General features: G+C 41.9%; 1 protein-coding gene across 6 annotated transcripts in view; it reads right to left on the reverse strand.

Annotated features, from left to right (window-relative positions):
* elavl4 (ELAV like neuron-specific RNA binding protein 4) overlaps positions 1-25,152 on the reverse strand; it is an 88,638-nt gene that overhangs the window by 37,020 nt on the left and 26,466 nt on the right. For 5 of the 6 annotated variants that reach the window (XM_086115264.1, XM_086115262.1, XM_086115261.1 and 2 more), the window contains 2 exons: positions 11,359-11,445; positions 6,971-7,217 (listed from right to left, as the gene is read on the reverse strand). In XM_086115264.1, the coding sequence (XP_085971390.1) occupies positions 6,971-7,217; positions 11,359-11,445 (334 nt within the window). The remainder of the gene's footprint in view (positions 1-6,970; positions 7,218-11,358; positions 11,446-25,152) is intronic. The other variant, XM_086115266.1, reaches the window with a different exon arrangement.

Here is a 25,152-nt window from a genome sequence, read left to right on the forward strand (position 1 = left end):
CACCTAAAGGCTGAAGCTGTCCATCCTGCAAAACTGATAGATGGATTTAAATCACATTTAGTTAACAAAGGGCCCAATTCAAGGCCACCTAGAAACAGGTGAGTTGCTTTGACACGCTTGTAATCGAGTATGGGTCGATTTAATGGACAGAGAGGAGAAGGCCATTATCTAGTGGCATATTGTTAGGCAGGCAAAAAACCCCCAAAAAAAAACCCTTAGTCGGAGAACCAATTATAGAATTCACATACTCAGCATGAGCATATTGGTTAATGCTAATTATAGAAAAATAATTTCAGTAAGTACAGCATGTGACATCAAATGGAGCAGCTATTAAGATGCATGATGAATAAGCTCTAATGCGGTTGCAGCCCACAAAAGAATTGTCTTTCCACTGATAAATTAGCTTAATGGAAAGACTAACTTATATATTTTAATTGACAATTAAAACCAGGAAAGCAAATGATGCATTGCTCTTCGTAATGGCCTTTTAATGAGGTTAGATATTCATTTTCCCTTGATTTGACGATGCCTTGCTCGCTGTGCCAGTTGTGCCATTTCTCCCAGCGTCTCATGGAAATGCGCGGCAGTAATAAAAGGTGCCTTGCAAATGAAAATTATGTCAATCTAATAATGCAACTAAATTGGAATCTTGTGAAGTCGAACAACCCGCTTGGCTATGATACAATCGTCCGGAAATGTGTTTCTGCAAGCTTGCCTCTGCCAAAAATGTAATATCTCTAATAGTCAGTAATGGGTGTTTACCACAGTGACACTGCGCTGCTTTCCCACTATGTAGTCTCGTGGAGAATAGGAAGGTGCTCATTGGCGCTCTTTGGGAAGGAGCATCAACATGTATCGGCGGTTTGGCACGCAAAGCTAAAAGTGTTGCTATTTCGACAGAGTGGCTCATGCCATTACCTATTTTGTAATGTGGCTGTATGTGAAAAGTCACGTGAACATCAACACGATACTAAATTCGATGAAGGTAAACCTATAGACAAACAAAGTCATTCGAGATGGTGCACAGATTTCCAGGTATGCGACAGTTCATGGCACACAGCGAGGGTCACAATCATGTGCTGTAATGTTCAAGGTTGGCAGCCATTATTTTGTTCTTTTTTTTTTTTTTTTGGGACGATAAGAGCCCTGTGCTGCTGACATGAAAGCGTCCTCATCGACTTCTATCATCAGGCGAGGCTCACAATGCGCTCTTTGATCTGGAGTGCCTGCTAGCATGAAGAACATTTTATTGGACGTTGTTCCATTGTAGTGTTATGACTGCTTCTTTGGAAATAGGTAGTTATGCATCAAAATCAACTTGAACCGCAAAATACCGCTACCTTTCTGTGACAAAGGCAACTTTGTGATGTCGTCAAGCATGCACAATACTTCCATTATTTCCTTTGGGAAGAATAGTTTTGAAATTCTTGACAAAATCAGACGTATGGGTTGTCCAAGCTTCGAGGTTTCCACTCCCTCAATCGTGACAACATTTTTATTTCGAGCATTGTCAGAGGAATATGACAAAATTAAGAAAGTGATCCTGCCATTACGCAATGTCATGACTGACCTTCGACCACCAAACGTTGATAAATGATTCCGCTCAAGTCTATTAACTTCAAAGGATTTCTAACAAAAAAGCAGTGCACTGTTGAGAGGAGACACCTTTTTTTCCCCCAAAAATATTCAAGCAGTGCATTTTATGAAAACAATATGCCCCGAATATAACCTCAAATGCTCTCTAATGGCTTATGATGTCGAGGCAAATGATACCCTTTTAAGGGCAGCATGTCCAACATGTTTATCGAGTTTGTTGCAGCAGGACTATTTATTCATTTAATTATTTATTTCTAGTTTGAGTGTCGTCGAGAGTTCACATTGCTTAAATATAGTCCAGTTCAAAGTAATACGTTTTGACGCATTTCATTTTTTGGGGACCATTTCTTTTTATTGAAAGCTGACAGCGTTTACACTGCTTTATAATTTGATGGTGTCGGTCGGTCGGGCTCTCGGAAGGGTTAAAGAGGGTTAGCTCCAGAGAGAATTGGAAGAGGCAATTGAGTAAGGTTGCACAAGATACAATACAAAGATAGACCACCGGACCTTAAATAATGGCTGTATAGTTGGCGGTTTAAATAGCTCATTTCATAAACAGATCCACATCCCCCGCACACACATATCTACAGTGGATCCATCTCCCACTCACTCATTCAACACGTCGTTCCCTCCTGGGTTGCCAAGGTAGCAGCCAATGTTGCAGTCGGGAGGCTCCCACTCGCCGTTCCCAAGGCCTAGCTTCTACCAACATACACAGACACACAATTGCCCACCGAGAAAGCTGAGGGACAAATACGCACAAACGTAACCCACCCCCGCATGGTGGCTCCCTGAGCTGAGGGCCGGTGGACTGCAGCCCGCAGTGTGTGGGCTGCTGGGCTGGCTGTGGAGCAGAGAGCTCTAAGGCAAGCTGACAGTAGACAGAGGAGGCCCCTTTGAGTCTTGGATAACCCTGTTACGTCAGACTTGCACAACCTGGCCCCGCTTCACCTACTTGGACTGCATCTGAGAGCCGCTGACAGAGGAGAGCGAGGCCCACAAGCCCTCAGATAGCCACCGCAGGCGTTGCAGCACTGGCGGGGTGGGGGTGAGGGTGGGGGATTGACAGTCTGGCTCTTTCCTGCTCAGGTACGATGGACCCAGAGGGACGTCGGGTGAGGAAACCAACCCCGAGGCACATCCATTCTTCGGATAGGACGCCAACACAGGGGGACAGTCACATCCTCTGTGTTCCATGTAAAGGGCACTCAGAGAGGAACAAGAAGGGACAGAGGCAGACTGAAATGGGGGTCAGGGGAGGGGCAGTGAAGCTGAGCGAGCTTTCGGCTTGTTCAATTCTGGGGCCAAAGCAGACTGGTGGAGGGGGGTGGGTTGGGGGTTGAGATTGGGGAAGGGGGCTGGCTAAAAGGAACGAGACAGGACGTTCCTGGGACGCAGGACTCTGAAACTTTAATGTGTGTCTGCCTGCTTGTGTCTGCACTTCTGAGCCTGGCAGGTCTTTTAATACCTGGCTTTCGGAGATGTCAAACTCCTTTTTCATCCGGTTCCCTGTCAGCCTCGTTCACGCTATCTTTACCCTTCAGTCCATTTCAGGATCAGATGAATAGGAGATAGAAGACCTGCACCAGATCTTGTGCGGAATAGTTTTGGGAGGCAGCTAGCGGACCAAGTGATTCCTAACCAGGTGTACGACAAAAATTGTTTTAAAATATGGACAAAATATTTGCAAAATACGTGCTCTTAATATGTTATTTTTTAATGCATGTTTAAAAGAGCCACTAGCTTAACCCAGCAACAAAATAGGCACATTCTGAAATGTTATTTTCCCCCAGGATCTCTTGCATAAAAATAACATTCAAGGAGCGAAGACTAATTTTGCTAAATTTCTTTCCTCACAAAAATCAACTCACTCAAAATGTTCATTTATGTTTACTATTGAGATACTATGTTCATTCTACATATCATTCCGAATCGGCAAAAATTATTAGGCCTACTCATGCTGTAAAATCAGGCAATGTAAGATTGTAGTGTTGACTGATTGTATTACAACTTGAAACAACAGCAGACCCCTGCAGTCCGGCACCCGCAGATTTGCCTATTTATTTTTTTAATTGACTTAATTTTCTAATATTTTGTACTTCTGGGCTTTTTCCCTCCATTTCTCGTCGAACATGTGTACTGAATGCTGTTTTGGGGTTTAAAAAAGCCCAACGCTGGCATAGAGGAAAGTGTGTGTTTGTAGTGACTCTCATCTCGTGGCAATTTGGTACACATACGTGGTAATGAGGAAAAACTGCTCGACTTAAAGTCATTTCTGTTGAACATACCAGTTCAAGTTTAGATGGTAATTAATTTGGACCAACTCTGACATTGTATCATTTCATATTCTAGCAAATTCATCCTGAGTGTCCGAAGTGATACAATAAATGAGCGCTTCCCCTTAGCGGGACACCTCAGTTTGGCTCACCACACAATGGTAAAACATGACCCGCGTTTTCATAGCTTATATGGATGGGATGACGATCGCGTTGTAATTTACACAGCCTTTTCGTCATTTATCTGCCTTTTATAAGTCATTGTTCTGTATAAATATAAAATAATGCCCCCTTGGTGGTCATAACAGCTGTGAATGTGCCGAGCGATGCCGGTGTAATGGAAATGGTGAATGCACGGACGTCATGACAGGTCTTAAGTTTCACACAGCCTGTTGCGTTTAAGCTTCTAGAACGTCTGTCGCAGCTACGTCGTTGGATCACTGCTTAAAAGAGACGACAGTGTAACAAGAACAATGATGTCCATCGTAAACAAATCTGGTTTCTCTGTCAACCACTGAAAGGCTACTATCAGGCCTTTTGGTACTGTACCAACTGGAGTGTTCCATGAACTCGCATGGAATTATTTTTTCATTGCAGTGTAGCATAAGAGACTTAATTGGTGGAGGCAGAGCTTAATGGAAGTGCTCTGCGCAAACTACAGAGATGTTTTCGTGTTAAATCCAGTCCACCTGAATTTTATTTTATTTTTTTGTGTGTGTATAAGAATGATGTTGGCGGCAGGTTTTCACATGCTGCCTGTCAGTGGAGGAGCGCTGGCTTGAACAACTGCGCAGCTGACATCACAGTCTATCTATTTTTCATAGCCAACATCTGCTTGGCTTGCTACAGTGTCATTACAATTTGCATCAGCTCAACAGATTTCTTGCATAAATGTGAGACGTTGAAGATGACTACAGTGGTATGCAAAAAAAAAAAAGGGGGCGGTTTCATTAAATTAAAGGACGGCATCCTTCATGTTGACATAAAACAATATTTGGCATAACTTGCTTTTTCTCGATAAAAAAAAATCAATTTATGTTTCGGCTAGAAAAGCAATTTTCTTTTCAATTGTAAAAATCATTTGCATTTTTTTTGCCAACAGACAGCTGGCTTAAAAAAAAATCGTCATCTCATTTTTTGATCTAGTCATGAGTGGTTTTACAACCTCATGCCCCTTCTCTAGAACGTATTACAACTGCAAAAGGCAGTACGGTCTACACACTTAATTCAAACAATGACACGCTTTTTATGGCATATTTGCATTAAGGGTAAACTGAAAGACCCATCCACAGGTGAATGCCTGCGGCTTATATTGCGTGGGCCGCGTGTAAGGTAGTGTTAAATAAAAGATTAACCTCCGTTTCCCTGGTGTGTTATGAGAACATGGGCAGCAGGTAAGCAGGCGGGGCAAGTGCGGGGAGCAAGCCAGACACCCAGAGGTACCTTTTCAAACGCTTCAAGTCAGCCAGTGTGACAGGTGGAGCTCAAGTCGCCGTCTAGCCAGGCCTCACACCACGCTGCCATCTTCATAGCTGACAGGGGCTCGTAAAGAGGAAGCCGCGACCACATGCGAGCGTGTGCTCGCACCTTGTCAGTGAGCTTCCACATTTCACTCAAGATGCTCGGCGACAGATCGAGAGATGCGAGTCAATGAAGGAATAAACACTCATTGGACACGTCCTGTCATGAGGTACACCTGAGTCGTCTTATGATGAGCTGTGTCACACGCCTGCCTCAAAGTGTGAACTGTGTATTTATATTTGCATAAATGTGTTTATTATGTGATGACTATTTCTTTTGTGCATATAGGCGGTTCGTAAGGCCTGCCGCTTACTGAGTGAGAAAAAAAAAAGACAGTTGACGACTCACACCATGCTGCAATGGAAAACCTGCGACCCTGTATCGGGCTATGAAGCTCTACATGCAGTATGCGCCACAATACTATTTTGTATTGAACCAAGAAACATGGCCGATTGTCAAGGACGATGCAGACTGCCAGAAAGGGATTTTGAGAGGATCCAGGCAATGATTGATCGCCCCATTCGCTCAGGTACATTTTCGATTGCTATCTGACTCCGATTACGTTGCAGCCCTGTTCACCAGCGCTTCAAATTGCGAGTTGCACCAAATCTAGTGGTCAACAATCATCATGGACCTATGCAAAAATCACATAACTAATTAGATCGACTACATGGAGATGTGTAACACGGGTGATTCTCCAATCAGTAATGCTGAATATTTCAGTAAATCAAGCGTGTTTGTGTTTGTAGGGTAGGCTCGTATTTGACAGTTTTGAACAGGTTGACAACGATTGAGTTTTCGTCCAAACATGCTATTGGCCCGCTTCCTGGTTGCTTGAAAAATCATATCTAAGGGGAAAATCGAGCAGAGGAAGACCAGGATGATGTTGACAAGGTGCAGGATCCCAATATTATTTTGATACACAACAGCCTCCATTATCCGAGTGCGCCTGACTCCATTTGGTGGCCTATTACGGCAAAAGAGGGAAATGACTCTGAAGAGAGTAACAGAGTATCCTCTAAACTTGGCTGGACTTTTTTGGTCACTGGCACCAACACATTTGCCATCACTGCCAAAACTTATCTTTAGGGTAAAATAAATGCAGTGATTTTGTCCACACAACACATTTTTATTCCAGTGTTGGTGTCTTGTTTGCCCGCTAGCTCTCTCACTGTTTGGCGATCGCTGATTCCTGTTTGCTCTTTAATGAGATTATCAGAAGAGGAGTGTCTGTAAGTAGGATCTAAAATGAAAGCCATTACGCAGCATTATCCAAGAGATGCAACCCCCCGTGATCCATCTGCCGCACCGCCACCATGACGAGATTACAGCCGTGATTAGTGGCAGGAGGCTCCGTTCAATTCAAACAACTTTGGAGAACATGTGGCACTTCGCTGCATTGCTGAGTCGCAGCGTTTGGAACCAAACCGTGTCGTGTCATTGTTTTGTTAGCTTTACATGTGTGGTCTATATCACTGTAATCAACGCTGTAAAACGGAAGTCGTCTTTCTGGTTCATTCCTCGCAAGAAAGTGGAAAGATGGCACTGACTGAGGTCTTAAGGTCTTCATTGCGTACCTGTAATCTTGTCGCGGACCAGTTTGCAGGATTCAATCTCTCCGATGCTACCGAAGAGGCTGCGGAACTCCTCCTGGGTCATGTTCTGTGGCAGGTAGTTGACAATGAGGTTGGTCTTGCTGTCGTCGTTTGTCGGCCCGGTCTGCATGGGCGAGGGGCAGCCGCGGCTGTTAGTGGTTGGGCCGTTGGCTGTGTTGCCTCCTCCGCTTGGTCCGTTTGTCACCGGAGCCTCCATGTTACTGATGATCTGAGAGAGGCCAGGAGGAAGAGAGTGGGAAAAGACAAGAAGATGGACGTATTAGTCTAAATGATGTTTTTTAATGGGGTTGACCAATGCAATATGAAAACACATTTCTAATTGACTAAAGTTGTTTCTGTGCTAATATTTACCAAAAAAAAAAATCTGAAATCCATTTGTGACCCCATGTCAAACTCAAGGCGCGTGGGCCAGATATGGCCCGCCAGGTCAATTTATGTGGCCCACGAAAGCAAATCAAGTGTGTCAACGAGCTATGATCTGTCCCAAAATGCAAACTTATTTCAAAGACATAGCCAGAAATCCAACAAAAGACAAATTGATACGTATCCACATCGATTTTAAAGTCGAATAATTTGATTCGGTTCGATTTAATGCACTTGCGTGTTTGAAACCAAATCCAATATTCCAATTCAAATCACTTTTTGTTACAAACCTAGCCACTACCATGTTTTATTTCCATCTAAGAGTTACACATTCAACAACTGAAAAAAATGATTTACACTCTTATCCTCATTCCATTTTGTTTAAAAAAGGTACCCCACTTTGGCAATTTATGCAGTAATCTAAACCAAACATGAAGATTCTCATTCAAAGGTGTATCAAGATCAAAGTATTCTACATTTTAGCAACTGGGGCACCCTTTTAGCCAAATACTGCATTAAACTGCTGCTGATGCTACTGCTGTGGCAGAAAAGTTCAGACTCTTCTTCTCAGGTTTTGAAGAGCATCTCAGGATCAAAGTGTTCTCAAAGGAACTGTGAGCTTGCATAAGTGTGTGAAAATAAGCTACAAAAAAAAAAGAAGGGAGGAGTGAGAGTCAGAAATTGGAGGAGGAAGATGTAGGTTGCTTTCACACAAGTGCCTTTTGATGTGTTTTTAAATAGACTTGTCACCTGTCATTAAATATTACTCTCCCAGAGTAATGGGTGGAGTCACATATTTGCATATGATTTGTAAACAAAGTGTGACTGTCACTGAGGGAGACGACTCGGGAAGACGCTTCACTAGACGAATAAGGGAGGCAGGGGTTCCCAAATTGAGGATCTTAGGACAGAAAACGTCCATTTTAAATCAATACATCGTTAAGAAGTGACAGCCCATACAATTTAAAAATTGTTTCAATGCAATCTTTTGCGATTACCGAACGCACCCATTCTGAGCTCTCGTAAAAATAATTGTGACACGTCATACCAAAACCAAAACTAAAACACCATTTGGATTCAAACCTAGTGTTATCATCATAAGTGCGATGGCACCCCTATTTACTCATTCAGACGTCCATCTATTTTTAACTATTCTGAAGTATGCACAGGCAGACTGAACTTAGAAGTACACAGTAAAAGAAGCGCACCCACTTTGTTTCTATTTCTGGAATAACTGCCCAAAAAACAAAACAAAAACAAACAAAAAAGTGTGCTAATTACATACCTAAAAATGGTGTAATCACTTTTCAATTAATTTACAATGTTGTGGTGAACCACAAACTCAAAGCTGCAGCATTTATCATACACACCAAATAACGATATATGACATTAAATACATTTTTGTAAAAGACATACATGGACACGTAATAAAATATATCAAATGAAATAAAATGGACTATTGTTCAAGTAACAATTCAATTTTGTTTCTGTTTTCCACAGATGTGACATTGACCTTGTATTTACTTCACTTTCATGAATTGCATTTAATTATATTCGCTATCATACGATTGTTTACATCCTATCAAGAAACCGCCTTTTCACAAAGATATGACCAATGCTCTTTATTTTCAATTAGCATGTTGCTCTGGACCGTACCACCATTCTCTCGTTAAGCAGTTACACACACATACAGACACACACTAAGGGCCTGCACTCATTCCCACGGTGAGGCATCTTCAGTTACAACACACAAACACACACCCACACATGCACGCACGCACACACACAGAACAGGGGAGAACAATGGGCTTGAAACCACAGCAAAGGGGGGAAAAAAATGACGAGGAAATGTCTAAAAGCTCTCAAGATGAGAGCTGCATGCAAATTGTTCTTTTGACAGTATCCTTCCCCGCTCGCCTCTCTACCACAACAAAGACAGCCACAGTGTGAGTGATTGTGTGTGTGTGTGTGTGTGTGTCAAAGTATTGGAGAAAGACAGAACGGTATGTGACCATAACACAGTTGACTGAAGAGGGCCTTATTATTAAATGTGTTTGCATTCCCCTGCTGGGCTGCTCCAGTCCATCTCTGCCTTTCAACTCCATGGGACACTTTGAGAAGTTTGGGCGCCACAATGGCTGCCTCTAATTAGCGGAGACCAGCAGAGCCCGAGTGGACATTTGTATGTCGCTGCATGTGTATGCCCACCAGCGTGTGTGCTCCTTAGCATGCCACTTTATGGAAGTAGTGAACACGCTGGCGGCTCCTCATCACCCACAGTGGAGCTCAGAAATGTGGACAGAAGTCAATGTGCATCCTGCAGACTGCAGTATTCTCAGCTACCAGTCTTTTGCGGCGGCGTTTTCTACTCAAGCCACAATGCACAAAAAATTAAATACAGTCATACTAGTTATTTGCTCAACCAAACCTCTGTGGCAGATGGCAAAGGAAGGGCTGGGCGAATACGGAAAAAATAAAAATCCCAATTATTTGGAGTGAAACCAAAATCACGATTAATAAACACGATTATTCATTGAATTCCAAAATTTGTATTTATTTCAACGGATGAAAATCAACTTTAAATACATCCTAAAGGAACCAGAAAATAAATTAGTCACTAGTAAAGCCTTACTGTATTAATATAATAGCACGTTCACATTCACGACTGCCGGTGTGAATGTGAGTGGTAATGCTGGTTTGTTGAAATGTGAACTGTGATTGGCTGGCAATCAGTTTGGGGTGTACTCCACCCCTCAGCTCAAAAATGCAAGGAAGTGAGCTCAGGAAAGCGCAGGAAAAAAATGGATGGACGGATACAACAGTTGCCTGTGACGTACTATCGTCAAATACCCCAAGGACACAGAAAAACAGCACACTTCACACAACTGTTTTTTATCTTGCTGAAATTAGCCTGTTTTCCGCTGTAGGAGCTAGGGGGCTACATGTTGAGTTGAGACACAAGGCTAAAAAAAGCGAGAGAGAACTGCTAAATACATGCATGTCACAAGCAAGGATTGCATTTTCCCTCAAGGAGTCAGCACTTCCTCACAGAGTCAGCAGTTGAGCCCCAAGCCGCAAAATGACACTTGTCAATTTGTGTGAGCACGCATCGGACAAATCGTCTAACACCATTCACAGTGTGTCAACAGCTTCACCGAGCAATCAATAATGTGCTTGTCATCAGTAGCTAACAATGTTAGCTAACACTATTCTGTGGAGCCAACATGATTCAATGCAGCTCTGCTTACTTTTTGACGTCGAAATACTGTAGTTTTCAGATAGGGTAGACTGACAGTGGCTTAGATAAAATTCAAATCTTTATACACATTTTAGGTGGTTATATCTTGTTCTGAGAAATGTGGTGCGGATGTAGCCGAACTGTGATGACGCAATTAGCAAAAGTCAGGCTTGCTCACAAACATGCTTAAAAAATAGGCAGATTAAAGATTTGTGAACGGTTGGCCAAGTCCTCCAGAGACCCAAATATTTGTACACAAGCAGTTATAAGTCTAATTTAATATTTTCCCTTTAATAATGGGCACTAAGATACTTGCGTAGCATCACTCTAATGAATGGGCTCTTACAATGACATTGCTGCGAGGGCTCTAAGAATCATACTATTATTACAGTGTTACAGTGACAAAAAACCAAAACCTGATTTATCGGTTTTAGTGTTTTCACCAATTAATCGGCCATCTCTAATACATTGGTTCTAAATCTCTTATTATCAAGATAGTGTTCATTTAAATGAGTGAATTTGAACTGAGAAAGCAACAGATGTGAGCAGTACTGTTTTGCTTTTTACTCATCCCTTCACAGAAGTCCTTTCATCCATCCATCCATCCATCCATCCATCCATCTAAATGTCTCAGTCAACAGTATCACTACTGGCACAAAGTTGTCTAAACGCAATATCAGATCATATTACTTGATGGTTGCTTAAAATGCCCGGCCAATCCATTTGTCTTGAGCAGTAGTCTCCTTACCATCTTTGGCTGTGTCAGCAATCCCTTCTCTGCCCAGCCCTGGAGCTGCGGGAGCTCTGCCTGACGCCACTGTGTCTCTGTCGACCCCTATGGAGCGGAGCACATGGAGGGAGGGAGGGATGCATAGCCCACCGTCAGCATCATTTACTCACTTATCACTTTATTTAGGGTAGCGTTTGTTGATGTTTGGATGGGAGGAAGCGGGAGGAAGGGAGAAGGAATGGCAGCTCACAAGTACTATGTAGTCATTCAACCGCTAAAATAAAAATGGCTCAGTAGAAATGGTGGGAATAGTAAAAATGTATTGGGACGCACGCACGCACGCACGCACGCACGCACGCACGCACGCACCCACACCCACACCCACACGCACGCACGCACGCACGCGCACAAACACACACACACACACACACACACACACACACACAGTCACAGTAAGTGAAAATGAAAATCATTTGAAGCGATAACAGCTTCCATTCTCCACGAAGACTCGCCACAAGAACTTGATTAGCGCACAGTTTCTGCCTGTGTTCATCCATTTGTGGTCCAAACAAATTAATCCGTCCATAAAAACAAACAAACAAACATGAAATTATTGATAATGTATTGGCAACCAGCCCCTGATTGATTATTTACAGATGAAATATGTGTGTAATAGCATTGTCCCAATGGTATTCGTTGCTGTGGTTTCAAGAAGCTCCACAGTGGCTGGAAAAAAAAAATCACTAATTGTGTGTGTTGCAAACAGCAGATTGGAGTTGTCCTTGCAATGACCTTGGGTTTATGAGTTTATAATGAGGGTTTCCCTCTTGCTATCCACGGGTAAACAAGCCTGCGGTTGAAGACACAGAAATGTCACAAATGAGCAGGAAGTCTGTTCAGCAGCTCTCGAGAGCGAGGCGGGCGTGGGGGGGCCTTAATGCCTACAGCTATGGATGCCACGAGCAGCCAATTTAGCAGGAGAGGGGAAAGAGAGGTGGGATGACCTCTGCTTTCATTTACTCCTTCTGAGGGAAGAGGAGCGGGAGCGGGCGATCAGTTGGAAGGAAGAAGAAAGAGAAAAGGATGAGCAATGTGGAAGACACTTCCCATGCTTCAAAGAAGGGGAGAGATGAGGTCAACAAGAGAGAGAGAGAGAGAGAGAGATAGAGATAGAATCTGTACTGCACGTGTCCTCTTGTCAATGTGTCTTGTAAACCTGGTTGAGAATACGTAATGGAGGTTTAAATGAGAATGAAGTGTCAAAAGGAAGGAGGATCCACCCGAACAAATAGGTCAGTGGTTATCCAAGGTAACAGAGTATTGAGCCACCTTTGTTTTAGTCAAGTGAAGACCAAAAAAATGCGGTGTACAGTAAGACAGACTCATCGTAATGCTTTTGCAAGACATGAAAACCATTTCTGCAATGAAACAAATGAGTGTGGCATTTGGACAGCGGAACCTCCAGTGTTGCTGGTCAATGTGCCATTTGTTCGGATGGAGAAACAATTTCATTTGTCACTTGCAGGCAAGAATTATTATTATTTTTTTAACATGGAAATCCAATACATATCTTGGTGTGCGGAATATTGATTCACTCTCTGAATTTCTTAGCAGATATAATCGTCAAAGGATCGACTGCAAGACATTTCTCTTTTGTGAATTTGCACTGTCGCGAGAATGAAAAGACTTAAAAATGGGGGGGGGGGGCGAGTACATATATTAGATAAATACTTTGTCGTACTAGTAGTTGAAAATACCACAGAACGTTTTGACATGTTGGGTCACATAAGTGATGTTATTCAAGACCAAAATGCCTTTGACAACAAACGACAACGCCTACAGCAACGAACCAATCAATGGCCAACTAGCGACTAGCATGACGCATTCAAGTCACACTACAAGCTAGATACAGTTTTACTGCTTTAAATGTACACATCTATAAGTGAATATTTTTCGTCTTCCTCTGTCAAAATGCCAGATTAGAAGCAAAATGTCTCGCATTAATCGCTTGATGCAGGCTGAGCAGAGGTCGAGTGCTACATCGAAGTCCGCTGAAGTTTCTCTCCATCTGCTGACTTCATGAATTAGTCTGAAGGGAAATTGTCTCCCAAAATTTCAATCACTTTCCAAATTGTTCAACATTAGCAGGGTATCAGAGGTTGCACTGCTATATTTTGTTGACTGTTGTTATTCGGGTGTATTCAAGAATGTGGAAACACATCAATCTGGGCTGCACATTTCTAGTCGCAAAGAATGAAACTCGACGACAGCTTGTATGTTCGCTAGGTGGCTCCAAAACCAAACTTTGCAACTACGGTGGAATTTTGTGGACATAAATCAATTCCAACGATAATCACAAACCAAAACATGCACTAAAATGGCCAGAACACAAAGCCTATAGCAAACCCTGCATATTAACGTGACCATCTATTAAATATGACGCAGAAAAGCTACCCCAAAAGACCGAAACGTTAGACAGAGGGGAACATCAAAAGCATTTTCCACCCATTCCGCAAAGCTGTCGCTTCACATACGATGTCAGTGCGGCGAGGCGAGGCATGCCGTGACAAGCAGACAAGTGCAGCGTCATCACGGCGTCCGCACACGTGGTGGTTGCATGTTAACAACCAGCAAGCAGGTGCATGTGAGCATCCGTTTGCGGCAGCATAATATCAGCCAGTGCACAATAGTCAATGCTCAACCAGTCGTTAAAACAAACAGTGCCAGCCTTACAACACACACACACACACCTTTGCATGCAACTCCATCCATCATATTCACCCGCATCTCGCATTCATCCCATGCGTGCATCTTTGGATGAAATCTAAAATAAAGGTGCAATTTACATTCAGCAACCATTTTGATGGAAATCCGCTCATGGATACATTTTCAATTATTCAGGGAGTACATTTCAGCCTGTGCTCAGATGCTGGGAAAACCTATTATATAATCAATACACTCTATCGGGCCATTAATATTTGATGGCGCAAAAGTGCTTCCTGTCTCCTTGGACTCCTGGCTAGTGGTGTCTGGGTGCTGCAGTCTGCCTCCAGCTAGGGATGCCAGTGCGCATTTGTATTTGTCTGGCAGTCCAAAATACTAATGGACCAAACTTATCTTTGTTTTACTGGTTTATGAATCCATTTTTTTTCTAAAGCACTCTTCTAATGTAATACTCTCCCATAACTATATTTTACTTAGAACAGTTATGTGAACAATCTCCAAAGTCGTCTCATCTCATTTTGACCTTTGTCACGCCACTGTAGCTTTCACAGCATAAAGCATCGGCGTACTATCAAGAGTGCTGAGCCAGTGCAGGCTTCCCACCCCTTCTCTGTTTTAGCCCCGCAAAGCTCAGACAATCGATGTAGCCTGACTTGGCCGGGAAGAAGGGAGGCTGCGGAGAATGCAGAGTAGACAGGATGCTGCAGGAGCTCTCCGCTGACAGACACACTGCTTGGCAGCTACAAAATGGAGCCAGTGTGCAACCATCCGACTCGCTCGGATTTTTGTCTCACCATCTTGCGTTTGATAGTGCCATTTCCTTATGCTGCACAACAGTTTTGTATAGGAGCTGACTCCACAAACATGCATGGTGCACGTTTGTGTGGAATTTAGAATGATATTTTCAAACTGGTCAGGCAATTTCCAGTGGTACAACTTACAAATCTTTCAAGTTACAAGCTGTTGATAGGACTTTTTTTCTCCACCAAAAACTCAACTCAACTCAACTTGATTTATATCGGGCTTTCACAACAGCCACAGCCATAACAACGCACAAAACAGAAAACAATAATGCACTCACGAAGCCACACCCTTTAAAATGGTGCTGAATAATTAATCACATTCCGTCGACATTGCAGTTCGACTCATTTATATTTGATTTTTTTTTTTACACCATTTATATTTTATTTATTTCCTTATTTATATAAGCTCAAATAATTTCCAGTGCTTAAGAAGTGCAGTCTACATTTTGTGTATTTGTGTTGTCATTTGATTGAAGACTTACTCACTTATGTTTTATGCCACACTTTGGTTGGGTAGAAATTTGTGAAAATGTAATAAACTGAAAGAGGCCGCAAGTCAACAGTTCGAACAGAAGTCGGTAAGGAAAGTGTCTTTCATATTAATTCTTGAATCATTTGCCTTCCTTTTAGCATAGGCTTGACCTATGAAACCTTCAAAAATAATATATGAAAAATTATAAGAAATAATAATAGTCTGATATTTTGTATTACAATTCACATTAATTCATTCCCTGTGTTTGTTGATAATACAATCGCACATTCACCCTTTCAGGGACAGTGGTTACTACAGTGGACAGGGTGCATGAAAGGGTTAAATTGCACTCGCAATATTGAGGGAAATATTCGATTTTTTTTTTCTAAATCATTCTGCCCTAACCTATGCTTAAAACCTGAGCATTACCACTCGTTTGTTTTTATGATTCACTATATTATGCTATGCGGCACACTGTTTTGAACTTGGTCTCAACTTGATTCACAGTATACATTGTATATGTTTGCAAGTTCCTATCATCGTAGAAACAAAGACATTAGAACAAGGGCCACCACAGCACCAGAGTCAGCTCCCGCATCCGCTCTTCTTTGCATTCGATTGTATTTATGTTTATTTTATGCCTTCCTTCATATAACTTGACCAGTGTCTTGTGAGCTTGAAAATGTCCTGCAGGTCAGACAGATACTGGACTGGATCAATTGCCGAAAGTAATGTGGGATACGCAAAAAACACTCTCACACACACACACACACACACACACACACACACACACACACACACACACACACACACACACACACACACACACACACACACACACACACACACACACACACACACACACACACACACACACACACACACACGAGCCTGCTCCTTTGTTGCACTCTCACCAGCCTGCCTCCAGTCTCATCGATCAGCATCTACTTTACCAAATGGATTCTTCTCCGCCGCCTCTCTTCAATCCATGTGACTTGGAATAATAAATGTTGCAGCAGACGCGAGATGTGTATCCAAGCAATTTCCCATTTAACTTTGGCTCGACTCCCACTGTCGTTTTTCTTCTTTCTTGTGACGATTCAGGCTTTCAGTGAGATCGATGCTGCTTTCCAACACCCCCTCAGAGCTCCTGGGTAATCAGCACATACTTGCATAGGGTCAGAGGTCACACCATGACAGGATGCAGCAGATTGCCCATGGGGTCTAACAGACAGGGTCTCCATCAATAGCTCGTTTGCTTTGCTCAAGATTTGTATTTGCGGCATTACGATGGAGAATGAGGGCCACAAACTGTTAGTGTTACCCAGTGTGTATTCCACTAATGTAGGAAATATTGCCACATCAGAAACCAACCTGTAATTGGTAAAATGCAATGAACAAGCACAATCTTATTAAATACAATAAAACAGTTCGATGAAAACCTGTTCATTTTCTGTCTTGATAATTAATACTGTAGAAATGTTGGATTGAAACACTTCCCACAAGGTTATGTTTTCATTGCCATTTGAGTGCTTGTTTGCTCGTAGGATTAGGCCAAAATAGCTTCAATGAATTGCGCAAAAAAAAAAAGTGGCTCCCATTCATGTGACTGATCCACTTCCCTGCCATTTATTAAATATTGCAAACATTTCACTTTGGTCTCCTCTAAATTTATAAGTGAATGCACAAATTTCAACAACAAAATTTAGGCATGTACAGTATCAATGGCATTATAAAACTGCGTACTTATTCAAGGTTGGATTTCCTATTCTTGGAGATATCCTATTCTGTCCTGATTTCAGTTATAATCATGTTGGTAGCTTTTGATATTTCTGCTTACTACATGATTGAGTAAAAATATTAGAAAAATCCCTCAATATGATGCACTAGCTTTTTACCCCGGTGCAGGGTAAAACCACAATAGGAATACATCTCTGTAGGCATTGCCATCTTTGTAATGCAATAGCCCTTCTTTCAAAACAGCTCTTTCAGGGGATCATTACATTGAAAGTGTACCTAATGTGAGTCTAGTGTGCTCAAGAGTTCATTGCCATGCAATATTAGGAGTGCAAAACTGTGCATTAGAGCAAGGAAAGTCCTTGACAAACAAAATAACTGCTGCCTATAATCTAACATTCCCGAGAGAGAGAGAGAGAGAGAGAGAGAGAGCGAGAGAAACAAACTCGTCGAAAACACCTTGAAGAACAATTTTCAGTTAAATTCATAACAGGTGTTCCAATTAAAACTGGTTTGAGGCTGCGAGTGTTAATGTTGGCTTTGTTGAGCAGGTATTTATAACAAAGCTATAAACAGCCTGGAGGTGCACGATAAGAAGAAAACCAACAGCACAGCACTGACACACGCAGAACGGGAGAGCGAGTGAAGAGAGGAACACTGGCCTGGCTGCTAAGTAGAGGCAGCGCTCCTTCTAATCTAATCACTCCTTCCCCCATCAGCTGCATCTCACACCCAAGCACGCCTTTGTATGCGCGCTGATGTGTGCCTTGCAGCAAAGGCATGGAGCTAAATCACGCAGGCATCAACCGACCGCCGTACTAAAGAATTCATTCCATTGCCGAGAGTGAGACACGGGAGTGTGTCGGGGTGTGTGCTGTTGTTGTTTTAGTGTGTGGGTCCAGATAATCCGGTGACTGATTCGGCTCTAAATTGGAGCTCATATAATCAAATGGTTAGAATGAAAAATACAGCCGTACGTCATGTGTCTTAATGGGTAAACAGCGTGATGGAGTCAATGAACAAATGGAAACTATTGTGGAAGGGTTGAGGATGTTCCTACAATCACGGTAGAGACATCCTGCTTACTTTCTGAATGAGTTCACATTTTAGTTGATTTTCATCCATGGTACAGAATAGACGGTGACACGGGAGTGTCACGTCGCCTCCCACTCCTACAGAAAAATGCCGTCTCATCCCAGTCCCGGAGTAAATAAATAGTAAATAAAATAATATAAAATAAAATCCGTTACCATCCCGCTTTTGGTGAAAAATGACTCTCACTCATATCTGCTCCCATGAACTTTTTATCCTGTACTGCCCCAAACCCGTGATCAAAGTTGACTCCCATGCGAAGCATATGGGATTCCCTCTGGTACAGAATATCCTTACGAACAGATAGATATGTAGATTAATCAGAAAGATCAGATCTTAAATCAAGGCACCACTGTAGTGTCTTTTTTTCAAGTGATGGCGTCCACTCTCAAATACACCATGTTTCAATGAGCTGTCAATGAGGTCCCCTTTCTTGAGGGATAATAGTACAGCACACATAAGGCAACGTGTTGAGTTCCACCTAGCCATAAGAATGAATAAAAAAATGCTTCCCTTAAAGAACTGGCTCTTAACTCATTTACACCCTTTGACGTATAAATACGTCAATTAGCGCATAGCCGTTCCCTCCCCATGACGTATTAATACGTCAATCACGTGTTTTCATGGGGGAGGGTGCAAGAGAGTCCGATGCAACTTCTCACCACAGGATTAGGCTTGACGGCAATGTTAAATAGCAAAAAAATGGCCATCGGGTGGCAGTGGTGCAAAAATCAACCAGGATCACGCCGCAGAAGTAGTAGAAAGGGCGTACAGTGAAGGAGGGGCGTAAGTGGATAGTGGATTGGAACATTAGCAACGAGCAACGATGGAGAAAAGGAAATAACTAACTAAAAATGATTTTTTTTCGGTATAAAAGCGTCCTCGAAACAAAACAACAAAGGAGATGGTGTTTGTGTGGAAGAGAAAATGACGCTTCGGTCACTAATCGAAAGCGGCACCCGTCAAACGAACGTCGGCCTGCACAAACATGGTGTGCTACACGCAGCCCGCATAGCTCACGCCGAGTTTCGAGTTCATCTGATGAAGATAAATTTGCTCCACGTCAGCGATCATCGCTTGGCAGAGCATTTTGTGCCTCCCGATGCCCCACATCACCCACAAATCGTCTCCCCGGCGACTTCCAGCGATGACGGCAAAGAGGCTGCATTGCTTCGCATGGCCGACGCCGGGCACACGTCAGCGATTCGTTGGAATCGTCTCGTAAAGACGACGGCGAAAACGATGAATTGGAGAGCGATTTGGATGCCGATATGTCGGACGAATATGTGCCTTCGGACATAACGGAAAGCAGCTGAGAGTCCTCGCCAGAGCCGCTGGAACGAGGAGGTAACTGCTGACTAGCTTGCAAGTTCCCATTCAAAACTTCATCACTTCTTATGCCTCCTCAGTCACTTTTATGTACCGCTACATTCCCCGCTATACTATAAATTTGTCAGTAACACTCATCATTTATGTACGGTTGATGCGTCTCGTAGATGTGGATGAAAATATGCGCTGACTTGCATGTCGCCATAGGTTAAAAAAAAAAAAAAAAAAACGACACATTTGGTCCGCTCAGCTCTGCTAAAACCACTAGTGTTAAATTCATATTCCATTTCATTTCAAATTGGATGCTGAGCAACGTGGAATGAATTGTGTAAATAGCAGTGTGCGAGCATGTATGTGTGTGTGTGAGAGATGTTGAAATGTAAGTGGAAAGCAACAATAAAAAAAATAGAAAAATAAAAGTGTGGTAATTGTACATACTTCTATACATTACAGATTGTCCAACCAGAAGTCAAAAGATGACGACTCCTCGCTTTGGTGGTAGAAAGAAAGGTAAATAAAATTATTGTACCTCACTCTGCAGCAAGATATATTTGCAACTTTTTATGTTTCTATAATTTATAGGTCGTGCATCTGGACGTGGTGGGATGAATCGATGAATCGACAAACTGGATGGAAGCCAAAAACCATCTTCTCCACAGCTGCACTTTTGTTCATAGTTCAATAGTTTTGTTGTGTGCAAATAAATTATTTTGCTACAAAAACATTATTTGTAATGTTCTTTTGTAGGAGGAACACATTATTGAGGTATTTGAGTTGCCACAAAAGCAAAAAATAGTGTAAAACTTGAAATGATGCTTGAAATGCATGCTTTTACAAAAAGATCATTTTCTCTGGATTTCTGCAGAAAATCGGCCTTTCCCATAAAACTTAGCAGTTTTCTAATGCTGATTGCCAACGAACGGAGAAAGATAGAAACAAACTTTTTTTCTGCTGAAAGAAGAGAGTCTCACCTTTCTTTTGACAGGTTGCATGTATATATAGCCATAGGACAGAAAATTCTGTGGGCCTTGCAAATCAGTCAAAATTCAGTAAAATGTGAAGGATTGAGGGGGTTGCTCCAGTGAAAAGGGGTGGTATTCAATGAGTTAAAAACAGACTTGGTACATACGTCCGTTGAGTTTAATGAACGTCTCTGGCTACTATTTAAACAATTGTTGGATGCATGCGACATGAACAAATAAACACCTCTTTTCTTCCTCAGACAAGTTATATCTGGCAACTGAGTAAATGAACTCCTCTGGCAACTTTGGAATTTGGGACATATTGTTAGATCATCTATTCTCCAAGAACCAAACTGGCCCTCCCGAAACGGAATCTATGTGGAAACACGGTAGTCCACTTAAACACCTCTATTCATACACGGAGACATCCTGTTTCATTCTCGCACTGCAGGCAGTGTCTCACTCTACCCTTCCATATGCACCTTTTCAAAATAATAAATGCCTCCCTGAAAGAGAGGCCTCTTTCAATTTGACCTGCTCTCACCTGACAGATAAATAAATCCACATGAGGCTGAGTGTCTTGCTTCACTCTTTCCAAAATTTTTTTTTTTTTTACAAATAACAAATGCCTTCCTCAAATAGACACCCGATGGGCTTGGTAGTTGAGTAAATGAACACCTCCGGGTACTAGCTGAGAAACTACGACAGTCACAACTTCAAACCTTGACAATATGCCACATTAAAATTAAAGCATTTCATGAATTTTAAGCATTCTTAGCAATACATCAATCAGATCCGTTGGAAACTGAAGTCGCAGTCACTCCTGGAGCTCCGTAGTCACTTTTTCAAAATGTTCTGCAGGCGCCAAGTCATTACACAATCAATTTGGAGTTTGACTTGAGAATTTATACTGAGCACATCTTGTGTGAAAATCTAATCTCACTCTGTAACTTGACGGGAGAGTGGTGCAATCACAAATGGCTCTGACTGCAGCAGAGAGTGAGAGAGTGAGAGAGAGAGAGAGAGAGAGAGAGAGAGAGAGAGAGAGAGGTGAAGACACAAAAGCCTCAATGTATACCATCAGAGCTAACAGACGAGGCCCGCGGCACACCGGCTAAACCATTAAGTGTGGCGCGCATTCAAACGAGCAGATTAATCCCCCCTACTGCGGTACAGAGCGGGGTAATTGAAAATGCCCACAGGATACTATCTCTGTTCGTATAGCGCTCTATATGCCACAGAGGCGAACGTACATGAGGCAGCGGCTGATTGCCACTGTGTGACGGCGCGATTGTGGAGAGCTGCACATCAATGCGCGAGTTCACATTTATCTTTCTTCTGATACCAACCATTCCTCCACCCCCAAACACAGCATATCTCCTTGGCAGGTGCTACCGGTGTTTTTAATTTTTTTATTTATTAGGCTTGATAGGAATCCCATTTCCATCCAGCACACTGCTGTAAGGATTATAGCCCTGTCCTTCAGAAATGGAATTCAGCATTCTGAGCATTAAAATGTTTTGTCAACAGCCACCAAACTTTCAGCTTCTTTGCTATTTTTAGTCACACATGTACTACATAACCTCACTGAAAAATCTTTCACTTAAAGTTCACATGGTGATTTGTTTTTGGGTTCGGGAGGGGCCAAGTGCTTTGCAATACATTGTAACTCCTAAAAATATGCATTCAAGTTAGTTTTAGAACACCAAGTGAAGAAGGACTAAAGAGATACAGTAATTCTACACTCTTTTTACAATTACAAGCTCTTATTCAACAAATCAAAACAATTTCAACTGTGTCAGTTGGAACTTGAGCGATGACGGGATACAATATAATGTATATTCCATTGGACAGCGGGAGTCTTTTTCTTGTTTTTGATCACTGTTTAATTGCTTGTAAGGACAAAACTTTGTCGAGTTCAAGGCTAAGGAAGAATATATTACGTTTGTTGTACATCCGGGCAAAAGTACGAATCCCGTATCTTTTTCAATAGAACTGTTCAAGGGCATTTTTGGACGTTTTTCTTAATTCATCAGTTAGAAATGAAATCGGATTTGGATGCAAAGTCATGTGCATGTTTCATACACACAAAACGATGTGTTATGTTTAGTGTGGCAGTACTACCTTAACTGGGAATGGCGTAAAACAGCTTATAGCCTCTTATTTTGAAGAACTGAACTTTATCTGGCAAACTGCCACCTTACAGTGTTGGTATCTCAAAGTTTACTACTACTAATAATAGATGAAACAAAGTAACAAAAAAACGGCCGAATGATTGCTCGACTCTCCAAAAACACACACACACACACACACACACACACACACACACACACACACACACACACACACACACACACACACACACACACACACACACACCTACAGTATGCATGTGATTTATTTGTACTTATATATGCACTTTTTATTTTATTTTTTTTACATTTCGGCAATAGAACTGTATTCACTCATATGAACTAAAGTGGGATTTATCCTACTACCTCAATGAACAGTATATCATCTGTTTGCCCACAGGTGGCCGCACCAGAGACAGCAGTGTCACAAATCCTTATTTAACTTTAATTATGTTACTGTGTGTTTTTAGACCATACAATGTTACGGTATGCTATTTGTCTGAATTAAAATACACACCACAATATTTTTGTGGCTTTTTTCGGGTAAGGCTGGAACGGATTAATGCTATTTTCATGAATACCAAAGGGAAATGGTAATTTGACTTTACAAGCTTGGTCACAAAACAATTTAATCTAGTATCTCAAGGCACCGCTGTAGTTCTATACCTACATTTAGGTCCAAATTAAAACCATATTGCTTCGGCATATGTCTGGTTGCACTGGGTGTCATTGTCGTTATCCTTTGTTTGACCATGACATATGACAAGATGAGTTATTGTGTTGCAAAAGAGGAGATAAAATGAGTTTAGGTTGTGTCATGTGATGCCGTGTTTGTAGACCGCAATGTGTCTATTACCAACCACAATAGTGCCATTTTGCAGCATGTTCAGTTTCATGTTTAATCTATAATTCATCCGGCTACAGAAATGCATGAATGTTTAATATATCAGCGGCAGCGAGGCCTGTCAAAAGCGTGACCTTGAAATGTCCTTTAAACATCATTCAGCAACAGCTCAGGGGCCAGTTAAGCTGCCAGAGCCAAACAACACGCACAGTCACATACACACACTGTCTGTCTGTCTCGCTTGTTCACGCACACACACACACACACACACACACACACACACACACACACACACGCACACACACACACACACACACACGCACGCACACGCACACACAACAAACAACCTGTCTGCCTGCTGATACTTTACGTCGCTTTCTGCTCTGCTTTGTTTCCTGGGATGCAAAATGCAGATGAGACGAGTCAGCCGCGTGCGCACAGTCTCGGGAGAAACTGTCACTCAAATCCAAACATCTGTATGAATAGCAAAACACACAGCGTACAGTGGAGGATGAGAGACAGAAGGAGCGGGAGATAGAGAATGAGCAGCAAAGTGGCTAAGAAAGCTGCCGTTCCGTCTCTTCTTCGGTATCTTTTGCTGAACAAAGAGCTATATACACATGAATACCTCTTTCCTCCCACTGTATTTTCCATCGGGATATTTATTCTGAAAAGCAGCGATGCACAACAAGGGCTCGGTCTTGTGTTTGCTTGTGGGCTGAGGCGCTAACGCTCCCCAGCTGATTATGTGTCTGTCTGTAGCAGTTTGAGCTGCTGCCAAAGGAATTAGGTCTAGTATTTGTGAATGCTGCTCCCCTCGCAGCAGAATGACTTGCCATGCCTCTCAGATTTCTGGCTTTTTGAAAATGCAAAGGAAAAAGGAAAAAACAAAAAAAAACAAAACAAAAACAACATTTTAAATAAATTAAGGATGTCGCTGTGGAAGCCTATTAAATTTTCAATGTGACCGTTTTGTGAGTCTTCTTGTGTGTTTAGGCGTCGCACAAAAGGAATATTTAAAAACCAAAGCGTGCTAATTGGGACAGAGATTGTTACAGCGGCTTCTTATTCAAACAGGCTTTTAGCTCATTAAATGCTTCCATCCAGCCTTTGTTCAAAGACATTTGGCACGTACGTTTATAGTCAATAAATGCATTTTTGCAATATTATTTAAAAAAATTAATAGAAGAAGACTAAAAGTCAAACCAAACCAAATTGAATTCTCTCACAGACTCAAGTGATCTTAAATTTAACTAAGCGTCACAGTTATTCCACAATTCCTTTTTATCGGGGAAGGAGCCACCATACTGGTAGTTAGATAAAACACAATCTGAGGAAAACAAAGAAAAACAACTTATTAAAGTTTATTTAAAAAAAAAAGAATTCCCTTGAAATTTAGGCATACTCAGATACAATGTATGCCAAGGAAGTAATTTTCTGGAAAATATTAATATTCTTAAACGCAAGTACATAAAAGTGTAGTTGCACTACCTAGTGGGGAACTTTATCCAACTTTTTAACCATCTGGTGAGACATAAAAATAATACACATAGACAGTATCTGTCAAAAAATAATTATGTGCTGTATTGTGAGAGGTTTGTTACAGCTGCAGCTGTTGTGAAAGCCATAAAGACGTATTTTATTGTATGGGATAAAATGTTAACATTGTCATAATCATCAATAGACATTCAGCTATAACTTCATCAAGTATGGGGAT

Source organism: Hippocampus guttulatus, chromosome 7 (assembly GCF_054856545.1).
Source record: "Hippocampus guttulatus isolate MCC_2025c chromosome 7, RoL_Hgut_1.0, whole genome shotgun sequence".
Taxonomy (NCBI): Eukaryota; Metazoa; Chordata; class Actinopteri; order Syngnathiformes; family Syngnathidae; genus Hippocampus; species Hippocampus guttulatus.